This window comes from Chiloscyllium plagiosum, unplaced genomic scaffold (genome assembly GCF_037043375.1).
Source record: "Chiloscyllium plagiosum isolate Xiang-an unplaced genomic scaffold, Cpla_swu_hap1 HiC_scaffold_15, whole genome shotgun sequence".
Taxonomy (NCBI): Eukaryota; Metazoa; Chordata; class Chondrichthyes; order Orectolobiformes; family Hemiscylliidae; genus Chiloscyllium; species Chiloscyllium plagiosum.
In genome coordinates this window covers 35,892,038-35,904,183 of record NW_028270153.1, presented here as the reverse complement: position 1 = coordinate 35,904,183, position 12,146 = coordinate 35,892,038, and the positions used below count along the sequence as shown (strand labels likewise).

General features: G+C 36.9%; 1 protein-coding gene across 1 annotated transcript in view; it reads right to left on the bottom strand.

Moving 5' to 3' along the window:
* Positions 1-2,660: 2,660 nt before the first annotated feature.
* Positions 2,661-12,146, bottom strand: part of prpf6 (PRP6 pre-mRNA processing factor 6 homolog (S. cerevisiae)) — a 51,595-nt gene continuing 42,109 nt past the window's right edge. The window contains exons 16-21 of the mRNA XM_043710399.2: positions 11,782-11,958; positions 11,416-11,549; positions 11,041-11,132; positions 6,961-7,075; positions 4,580-4,706; positions 2,661-3,288 (exon numbers count right to left, since the gene is read on the bottom strand). Of these exons, the coding sequence (XP_043566334.2) occupies positions 3,136-3,288; positions 4,580-4,706; positions 6,961-7,075; positions 11,041-11,132; positions 11,416-11,549; positions 11,782-11,958 (798 nt within the window). The 3' untranslated portion in view covers positions 2,661-3,135. The remainder of the gene's footprint in view (positions 3,289-4,579; positions 4,707-6,960; positions 7,076-11,040; positions 11,133-11,415; positions 11,550-11,781; positions 11,959-12,146) is intronic.

Below are 12,146 nucleotides of genomic sequence, written 5' to 3'. Positions count from 1 at the left end.
ATACTGTTCTCAGTCTACATTTCACACCTGTAATCATAGCTATGGCTTGCTTCAGGACATATTCCCTTTAAATTGCAAATCATCACTACAGATTATTCTTCAACTCAAAAACATCAATTATATCCAAGTTTCTGACTCAAGGTTACAATATGTGCATCAATCACCAATCAAGTATAGATAGGACTTTACTATAGCTGGACAACTCAAAGAAAGACATGAGTAGTTAATTACTCCACTGCGTCTGTGGGTGAGGAGAGAAAGAGAGGTGGGTGGGGAGAGAAGAGAGGGGAGTGTGGAGAGAAGAGCCACAGGCTTGTTATGCAAAGGTGCTGGCTGATTTAAATACTGACATACACAGGGGAGAACTCTGCAATGCAATTTATTAACAATGACCTTTGTTCGTACCAATTCACACTACACCTAGGAGAGAATGCTCCTGAGCTTTCTGAAGGATAAGACTGTTCTATATACATTTCTACACTCATCTTTTGCATCTTGTCCAATTACCATAGGATATTGTTACTTAATTGTGCCTGTTCATCAGTTTCCCTTTTGTTCCTTTCTCCTTGCCCCCTTTTCCTGTCTCTGCATTTTTTTTTCTTCTGTTCTAATTAAAAGGTCAAATGTCTACTGTTTATTTCCAAGCGCTGCTTGACTTAGCACTGTTTTTATTTCTCAAGAGTTTGTTGCTTGTCATTACTTCATTGCTCATGAAAGCTTATTGTAATTGCCTGAAGCAATGATTGCTGCAGCATTCCTATAATTTCCCCACACTTAAGATTGTTGGAATGATAGTTCTATTGCAGATCATGTTCGACAATAAGTGTCTCTAATGTTAAAGAATTTGCCCAAATATTGAAATATTTGCAACAATACCCCAGATGCTGCTAAACTGACAAATTTTAATGACATCCCCATGTAAATTGCCCAGTAATAGAAGCAAGATTTGTTCCTGAAATGGTGCTGCCCAAAAGATACTTTGAATTACTGCATTGTATTCTTAGGAGTAGTAAATCATTATTAGCAATTTTAAAATAAAAATTATTACCCCCTCCCCCCTTTTTGCTTTTCCATTATCAAAATCCAATCATTCACTTTTTGGAGCTCATTTGACTAATTTATTCAGCTTCACTGTTTCGTTTTCAATTCTCATAAAGGAAGTAAACCGTGAGCCTCTTCTACCCTCATCCAAATTCCCAGCAAATTATCCTTGTATACAAGTATGCAGGAAAAAAACAGGTAAACACAGCATGATACCTCAATCTAGCACAATTTAATATATTTACAGGAAGTGGTAGCAAAAAGTACACACACGACTTTCATACTTCAGTATTTGGAGATGCCAGTGTTGGTACCCTGTCGGTTGCAGCTCATGTCTGTCTCCTGAGGAGGTCATTACGGTTCCTTGCTGTGGCATGTCAGAACTGGCGGTCGTTGAGTTGGGCACCGTACCCCGACAGACAAAGATCCACATGCGCTCACACATTTTGTGGGGTGAATTTGTACTTACAGGGTTACATTGTACTTTGCTCAAAGCCTGCATGCATTCATGTAAAACTCCGTTATCTCACTTTTTAGATTAGAATCAATCTAATCATGGCATAGACAGAGAAGACAGGGGGCTAACACCTTCAACATATTGTCTAGCTATCACCATTGTTAACAGCTAACCTGAGGATGCAACTTTTAAAAAAAGGTTTTGTGATTTACACATGAAAGAAGTGAAACTATCATGGTATTCAAACAGATGAAAGACTTATCAATTTTTCAACGTATAATTTCAGTTATATCACACTGTAAATTTTTGCTATAAATTCTGTATAAGATGATTGAGCCCTCCACTATCACCTGAAGGAGCGACGCTCCGAAACTTAGTGTGCTTCCAATTAAACCTGTTGGACTATAACCTGGTGTTGTGATTTTTAGCTTCATACTTCAGGTTTGACATTTTTTTTCCCCTGTTGATTGATCTTTGAAGGAAATAATGGATTTAATTGTTTAGCCCATATGCCTTTTAGATTGGTGTGTCTTGCCTACCGTTAAAACTGTTGTTTCCTTCACTTCCATTATAGAATCATGGAATCCCTACAGTGCAGAAAGGCAGGCCCAGAGTCCATTCAGACCCAGTCCCCTACTCCATCCCTGCATTTACCATGGCTAACCTGCCTAGCCTACACATCCTTGGACACCATGGGGTAATTTTATATGGCCAATCCACCTAACATAGAACATATTACACATCTTTGGACTGTGGGAGGAACCGGAGACTGTTAAGCCTTCATTTGAGCAAATGAAGCAACTCATTCTAAAGCTGGCATTTTAAATTTTCTGCCAGTCCTAGACATAGCGGTTTTCATAGCAAACACATGACATTGCTGCATAACTTTCAAATTATTACTCCAATTTGCTAATTTTAGAGCAAATATGCATGCAGTGCCTATGTATGGAAATAGCATTCAGTATTGCAAGTGGGCCATTTGATTCAGTCTTCATTTCAAATGGTTCTGCAACCACACACTGACAAAACTAGCCACTGTATGATTTTAGGAACGTAATTGCATATGGAAATGGAAATTATAAAAAGGAACATACAATGCTATCCTTAAATTCAAAACAATTTTACTCATTTAGGATAGCATAATTGAGACAAAGCCCATAACTCAGAACACCATTTTTAATTTGAACTGTATTAAAGAGTATTCAGACTGAACAGACTTAAAAGTTCTTGTAGATTTAACATGGTAAATAAAACAACTTACTTGAACAACAAATCGTATTTCACATGTGATTTTTCTCCAGCCATTTATGCAAGTTTCCTGTACCCACAGAATCTACTTATTTAATATTTCCACCCTCCAGCAGTTAACAGTTACTATACTACATCTAGCATCTTCAGTTTTTAAAAAATATATTATCCACTGCTTAAAACTATGATGACACTATTTATTTTAAAATAGTATTGTACACAATAACAAATAGTTTCCCAGCAAAAAATTTTAGAAGTTGCATAAATTACATGTAACAAAAATACATGGGGAAAGGAAGACAGAGGAGATAACAGATTTCTGCAATGAAGGATTAAGCTATTCTAATAAAAAAAGCAAATCTTTAGATACAATATCTTCAAACAAAATTTCAAAACGTATTTTTTATTTGAGCAGCTACAAGCATAAGAATCTCTCCAATTTTTCTTTGCCAGTTCTTAATGTCTTTTGACACTTCGCACCATAATTCTCCATGTCTTGGCTCTGCATTTTCACACCGCCTTTTCACATCCTCATGCTGTTCCTATATGGGAGGATAAATTAAAATGAATTTGAAGCTTTGATTAATTTTTTAAAAAAAATCTATGTAAACCTAATATTCAATGCTGTTCACTGTGAAGATTCAAGTAAAGCCATATGCAGAAACTGTAAATTGTTCAGTCCATTTCTGAATTATTGAACAGTTCTGACCTAGCAATGACCTAGTTATCCTATATTTAACAAAGATTTGCTAGCAGATTGAGCACCTTCATCTTATAATTCAAAAATGTGTTTTAATACTTTTTTTGTACAGAATCAGGATAGAGTATATATTTAAAATTACAGATTAGTAAAAATAACATCCATTTGTTTTACTGTTATGTTTAAAGGTAAATGTTTAGCTTACAGTGTAATAAAGTTGCTTTAAAACTTTATACTAAATATTAACTTTTTAAATCTAGAAAAGCCATACTTGGTCCAAAATTATATTATTGTTAAATAAAATTAACAAAATATTGATGCAAACAACCAGAGGCATTGTAAAACCTCCTCTTAAGTTTGAAGATTTTTCGCTCACGCTTATTTGTTTATTCATTATTGAACATTTATGTGGTTAATGAATACTAATAACTCACTGGATATCTTACACTAGCTTTTTAATTTTGGTAATCCATTCCTTGAATTATAAGCACTCTTATTCATCTGCAATACAAAATTAATCTACACCTTTTCAGCACCTGAGGATCAATCATTTTGCTATTAATCAGATTAACCCGCTCTCTTTTTACAACCTGTACTTAATGGTAGAAGTTTCAAAACCATTCTGGCTAGGTAATGGGCTATCGGAGCACTTATCTGGTTATCCTACCCAATATGCACAATATATACACTATCTATGGTAACATCAACCACTTACCAACATGTCCAAGTGCTGCACATGCATAGAAGGTATATTCAATAAACTATTTTCATTTGGGTAAGCCATAGTTTTGTATGAATGCAGGTTTGCCATATTTCCTATGGATGATAAATCTCTTTTCTATGGTAATGCGGAGCCAAAAGTTTGAAAATGAACAACAAACCAACTTAGCAATATTCTCATCTCCCATTAATTTACTTCCACCATTCATGTAATAGACCTGCTTCAGACCAAAATGCTGGAAGTAACTAATTCCAGCAGATGGAGTTACATTTTCATCTGGCATACAGCAATATATCCTGACATTTGGCAGCTCCAAATTGGGAATAAAATCACAAATAAGAACCAAAACCAGGCTCTCAAAAATGACACTGAAATATAAACCTAGGTCTTTATTTAGAGAACATTTGGTTACCTCAGTGCCATGCTGTAGCTCAAATTTGTAGAACAGAGCCCAAGCATCTCCAAGATCAGGATCAATTTTGACAGTTCTGTGGAACCACTCTCTAGCCTTGGTTATTTTACGTTCACTCCAGAACAGTCTGAAATACAAAAGAAATGCAATTTGAAAAACAAAATACTGTTGCTATAAAGAGATGACTTGGCCTTTCTAGTTATCTCATTTTCCGACAATAGGCAGGAAATTAATAACTTTTTATTGAATGTATACACGCAATAGGGTAACATTTTGTAGCTGGAAATGTGTTGCTGGAAAAGCGCAGCAGGTCAGGCAGCATCCAGGGAACAGGAGAATCGACGTTTCGGGCATAAGCCCTTCTTCAGGAAGGGCTTCCTGAAGAAGGGCTTATGCCCGAAACGTCGATTCTCCTGTTCCCTGGATGCTGCCTGACCTGCTGCGCTTTTCCAGCAACACATTTCCAGCTCTGATCTCCAGCATCTGCAGACCTCACTTTCTCCTCTAACATTTTGTAGCTATAAACCGGAAATAGTTAACCTGACTTAGAAGAACAAAACAAATCACAAACGTCAAGGAACACTGCTATTCATTTTGAAAATACTCCAACGCAGGGATTAATGCAATTTAATAGAATCAAATGATCTGAGAATTAATATTTTTGACACTACATGTGGAACTTAAAAGGGTTCAGAAAAGATTTTTAAGGATATTGCCAAGGTTTGAAGGTTCAAGCTATAGGAAGGCTGAATAGGCTGGGGCTGTTTTCTCTGCAGCTTTGAAGACTGAGGGATGACCTTACAGGTTTATAAAATCATGAAGGGCTTGGATAGGGTAAATAGACAAGGATTTTTCAACGGGTTGGAGGGAGTCCAGAACCAGAGGGCATAAGTTTAGACTGGGTAGAGAAAGATTTAAAAGGGACCTAAGGGCAACTTTTTCACGCAAAAGGTGGTGCATATATGGAATGAGCTGCCAGAGGAATTGGAGGAGACTGGTTCAATTACAACATTTAAAAGGCATCCGGATGGGTACATGAATAGGAAGGATTTAAGAGGGATATGGGAATGGATTAGTTTAGGATATCTGGTCGGCACGGACGAGTTGGACCAAAGGGTCTATTTCCATTCTGTACATCTCTATGACTCTTTGTTCTTATTCCTCTTTAATTATTAAAATGTTATTTTTTAAAAATAAGGAATTATACCAAAAGTATAATGTAACTATAATAGACAATCTAAACATAATACTTAAATAGTAGCATAAATTTATCATTAAACTATTTCAATCTTTCTCTTTAGTAGCTTGCATTCACACTAGAACTGACATGTTTTAAACAGGAAATATTTTGTTAAATGCATTAAATGTTGAACTAATTTTGCTCTTTGCACCCTACTAATCCTGGGTAGATTTGAACTGCACATTTGGAGACTGTACAAATTTTACAGTGTGAAAATTTCGGACCCTCCTTCGTTTTTCCACTGTACAGACCTCCACGTTCTACCTGCAGCAGCTGGAACTGGATGTCAATCCATCAGCACCAACGCTATAATTAAAACGTGCGGCCATGCAGTTGCTCAGAGGGTTCACATCAGACTTATTGGCATGCCAACCCTTCCTGATATATTGATTTCCAGTTTTGCAAGTTGCTGATGCACAGACTGTGGAGGTCTGCACTAAAGAAATGAAAAACGAGGGAATGTAGGCTTGCATGCTCAGTGACTTCACAAATTAGAGGGAATGCTGGTCTAAATACAGAATTACAGACAGAGTCATACAGATGTATGGCACAGAAACAGACCTTTCAATCCAACTCGCCCATGGCAAACAGATATCCTAAATTAATCTAGTCCCATTTGCCAGTACTTGGCCCATATCCCTCTAAACTCTTCCTATTCGTGTACCCATCCAGATGCCTTTTAAATCCGTAATTGTATCAGCCTCCACCACTTCCCCTGGCAGCTCATTTCATATACATACCATTTGTGTGACAAAAGGTGGCCCTCAGGTCACTTCAAAATTTTTCCGCTCTCACCCTAAACCTATGCCCTCTCATTCTGGACTCCCCCACCCCAGGGAAAAGACCTTGTTTATTTACCCTATCCATACACCTCATGATTTTGTAAACCTCTATGAGGTTACCTCTCAGCCTCCGAGGGTCTAAGGAAAACAGCCCGAGCCTATTTGATTCCACAGTGAAATGGACTTAATGTTCCTGCTCCAGAAACCATGCGCAATTTCAGTACTGCTTTAGATTTAGGCTGTTTATACATGAAGCAGTACTGAAGTGAATTAGTTTGCTTTGCTGCAATGTTATGACAATACAATGTTTCTGCATATCATTACTACATTTAAGCAAAAGACTGGATGTAGCAACTTACTTTGCTACCGCGAGGAGGACATGAGGATCATGCTCGCATTTCTTCAGAGCATCTACACTCTTGGTCTTTCTTTGTGGTCTTGCTTCTAGGAAAACAGCTTCAGCCCAAAGAATACCTATAAATAAAACATTTCCAAAACATTCACTGGAACAATGCAAATCTTTTATAATGAATACAAAGAAAATGTATTCATTCTTTGTGTACATGACACTCATTAGGCCTTAGTTGAAAAAGTTTGTACAATTGTGGGCACATTATAGGAAAGACATGAATGCATTGGAGAAAGTACAGAAACAATTTACAAAAATGGTTCCAGGAATGAGAAACTTCATTTATGAAGACAGACTTGAAGAAGTTGTGCTTGTTCTCCATCGACAGGAGAGGTTGCAAGGAGATTCAGTAGGCGTTTTTAAAATCATGAGCAGGCTAGACAGAACAGATAATAAGAACCTATTCCAACTCATAAAAGAAAAAAAAAAGTTGATTTAGTGATGTGTAAAAGTAGCAAGGGTAATGTGAGAGAAAAAAAAAATTCACATAGCAATTGGTTAGGGTATGGAATGTACTGTCTGGAAATGTGGAATTGGCAGGTTCAATTGAAGCATTCAACAGGGTATTTTACAATTGCTTGGATAGAAATGATGTGAAGGGATAAAGGAGAAAAGGCAGGAATTTGGCACCAAGTAATAGAACCTATGCTGACATGAGTTGAATGGCCGCCTTCTGTGCTGTAACAGTTATGTGACATCATAGGTCCATCTCCTGTTCTATTATTCACTAGTATTCAAGCACTTGGAATGTGATTTAGGATGTCCTTGATGTTCTCAACACCGTCTAAATATGATTGATTCAGCCATTACTTCACAACAGCAATCTTACTAAAGCAATAAATCATTTAATCCTTATTTTAAACCATGTTGATGTTAAAATACTTGGCAGAACTTTTATCTTTATTTCCATTGCAAAAAAAATGATTGGGTTGTTTAACGTGTGGGCGATCTGACAATTCCAACTTCGAATTCTGGATTGATCAATAAATATCAGAAAGATGTTGTGAAACTTGAAAGGGTTCAGAAAAGATTTACAAGGATATTGCCAGGATTGGAGGATTTGAGCTACAGAGTGAGAGGCTGAACAGGTTGGGGCTGTTTTTCCTGGAGCATCGGAGGGTATGGGGTGACTTTATGGAGGTTTACAAAATTATGAGGGGCATGGATAGGATAAATAGACAAAGTATTTTCCCTGGAGTTGGGGAGCCCAGAACTGGAGGGCATAGGTTTAGGGTGAGAGGGGAAAGATATAAAAGAGATCTAAGGGGCAACTTTTTCATACAGAGGGTGATACGTTATGGAATGAGCTGCTTGAGGAAGTAGTAGAAGCTAGTACAATTGCAACATTTAATAGGCATCTGGATGGGTAAATGAACAGGAAGGGTTTGGAGGGATATGGGCCGGGAGCTGGCAGGTGGGACTAGATTGCGTTGGGAGATTTGGTCGGCATGGACAAGTTGAACCAAAGGGTCTGTTTCCTTGCTGTATGTTTCTATGACTCTATAATAATTCTTTAAGTTAAGGTGACAGACAGTTCCTTGATCAGTTGTTGAACATGTTCAAGGCATAGATTTAGAAATTAAGAGAATGAAAGCACATAACAAAATCATGGCTGATCCATCATTTTATTGCTAAGTAGATCAAGTTTGAAGGGCTAAACAGCCTCCTGCTGCTGTTATTTCTTGTGTTCACATAGATCCCATATTTCCTGAGGAGGGCACTACTACACTTTAGCTCCATGTTAGAGCAAGTTTCAACAAAGGGTCTATGGGTAAGCTTGAGTGCTAGATCTGCAGTGTTAAAGTACTGCTGAGTGCAAAGTTTAAATGCTGAATCACTATGACATCATTGCCTGTTATGTTGTATGAGATATTGTCAAAGAGCAAATCACCTTTTTCTATTATGCATCTAATCGGAATTAAAGCATGATACAGCGCTGAAAGCTGTTTGGCCCTTCATACCTCTATTCGCTTCTTGGTACAGCCACCCTATCAAACTCATTCTTGATCTTTCCCTTGCCTTTTAATTTCTTGTTCAGATGTTTATGTTTTTAATTATTATCCCCAAAATACAATTCCATTGTGAATTTACTTCAGGCAACTCAAAAGGCACAAACTACATGCTGCTAACACAAGGCACAAATTATTGTCACAAATAAAAGAAAACAATTTGTTTTAGATGGGCAAATTTGACAGGAATACCCAATATTTTTGCTGTGCTTGTTCCACCTCCTTACTTTCAAAACTTCATCTCAAACCTTTGAAGGACAATTAACAACTGATAGCTGAAAGAATGTAAGTGAATTTATCAGCACTGCAGCTGAAAATTAATTAAAAGACAAGTTGAATGCATATTATTGGCAGGATTTGAATCCAGGTCCAACATTGATAAATTGATGCTGAAAATTAATTCATCATTACACTAAAATAATCACTGAAATTACAACTTACTGTCAAAATTAGCTTTAAGTCTGAGAAACGTAAGGCAACAACTTAAAAAAATTAAATAATCATTTATTGACAGGTTCTCTGAAGCTTCCTGAGCATCAAGTTAAATGAGAATTGGCTGACACCTCAGAAACTCCAAATGGGTTGTTAACTATAGGACGTTTTGATTGTGACAGAGATCTTGATTGATTACCATAAATACGTTGCTTCACTAGTATTCAATTACACGCAGCAAAAGTAAACCAATTTCCCAGAGGAAAAGAAAGAAAACCATTCTAAAATGCACCTAGGTGTAACCAGCCATACTACTTAATGACAAGCAAAGCGGACAAAATTACCAGACAGGGAAGCCAGCACTATCACACAAATAACAGGCTGAATTATAAACTGAATTTATTTCATGAAGAATACTTTTTTAAAAGAGTTTAATTATTCTGCTTAAAAACATGAACCTTCATGCTGCTAACATTATAAATAAACATGTCTTTACTTAAACAATGCTATTTGACAGAATATAGAATGTTCTGACGTGAAATCTGAACTGTTGCTGATTTGTTTTGTGTTTGACTCCTTCTAGACTGGAACTGCCTTGCAACTTGCCATTGATTGTTGCGCATAAAGGTGACAGAGGTGCCCCATTCAATGAAAGCATACCAGTCATGGCTGATTAGTTGGCAGTGCATGCAAGGTTTGAGATATGGATGAGAGGCTTGCAGGAGTGTTGAGTACATAAGGGGAGGTGGAGTAAATGAATGTTCAATGTGAGCTACAATTGAGATGGTTGATAGGCAAGTAATGCGATTGTGGTCACTTGGACAATATCAGAGGCTAGTGGTGCAGTCAATAGAATATGGCATTTAAAGATGCATCTACTGACGTTCACCACTCACATGAAATCACTGCAGTACTTGCAGCACTGTATTCGATTCTTCTGGGCACAACTCTTGCCATTGATCTCCAGTTATTTGGTAGCACTGTTTTCTCCACAAATCTGGACTGCCTCTTGTGGATTCAGGAAATCTATCCTCCTTTCTACTTCCTCCACTTAGGCCTCCATTGCACCATCTGAAAACTCTGGCACCCACTCTCTCCCAAGTTGTCACTTGCCCTATAATGGCTAGGATCAGGCCACCAAAGTGCACCTCATTTTAAAATCTATATATTACTTTTAAGCAGTGCTGGGAAGTTACAGTTTTCGATCTCCCTCCCACAGGTGATGAACACAGCCAACCAACACTGAACTGAGCAATGACTACATGAAGCAACTGTGGAAATGAACACCAGCACAAAGTTGACATGTTACCTGTATTACACTGAACTGAATGCATTGTGATCAGTGTATCCTTTCTTGGAACTGTGCAATAATTTTCTTCTGATTTCAACAGCAATGCCAATAATTTGAGTGGCAAACTGGTATCAAGTATTGGTCTCTAATGTTTATAAATGAATGAATTAAGTACTCCAAAAAAGAAAACATACTCAAACATCAAAAAGATAACCAATTTGAAAGAAGGCTGCAGTTAGTAAACGGAAGCACCAGGCACCTTGTTGCTTTCCTTTGGAAGTACATGAAATGAACTTACCAGAATTGGAGCATTCTTGAAGAGCCTTTGCCATTAAAGTATTTGAAATATTTTTCAAACCAGCCCTGTACTCTAATCTTACAGATTCCAACCTGAGAAACAACAGAAATATTTTTCCAGAAGCAAGTTACTCAGTGTATTAAATATCAAAAATTCCAAAACTACTCTTAAGTAAATGAAACTAATGGAGCTAAATACAGTTGATGGCCATGGAAATCTTTTCCTAGCTCTTAACTAGAATTTCAAAAAGTGAGCAACTTCTATAGACTTGGGGCGTCATTTCAATTTTACAAAATGGTTACACATTGCACGGGCACTTGTTAATTATAGAGCTGTATGTTGCTAATTAAAGCTTTGTACTGCTTTACTTCCTACCATAATTCCGGATTTTGTGGATTTTTCAGCCTTGCCTTTTCTAAGATAGCCCTTGCCCTTGTAAGATTACCAGCTTTCTCTTCAAGTCTGGATAGAAGCAACCACAGTGGACTGGAATGTGGACATTTCTTTAACTGTTCAGAAAAAATATACAATACAAAAAAAATTTAATGAAAATATATAACAGCAGCATCACATTCAAACAGTAGTTATTAAAATAATTTATAATTAAAGGAGAGATGATTTATGCATCATTTCAGAATTTTTAACAAAAAGGTAAATTGTATCTCTTTATGCAGGTAAATTTTCTTTAAATACCCAATTTATTAAGTCATTGTACATTTAATGGTTACCAAACTTACACACCCCCTGATTGTAAGATTCACGGGCTTTCTCTGTATTTTCGACTTGGTCTTCAATCTGACCCTTCATCATCCACAGTTTTGGGAAGTCTTCATAATGTTTTAGTGCTTCATCACACAACTCTCGAGCTCGAGGAATGTCTCCCAACACCCATTCCAATTTCACAGATTTCATGAATACCTACAAAAAGCAGAGAAAGATCGATAACCATTACTTTGTCTGGAGTGGGACAGGAAAGAAAATTAAATATCTGAAATATAAAGTGCAGATTTTCAATTTTTCTGTGTCACTTTTTACTTTCTCACAATGAAATATACTGGAATGAGAATTTTTATGTTTTCTTACTGTTCAAGTAAATTCGGAAAATT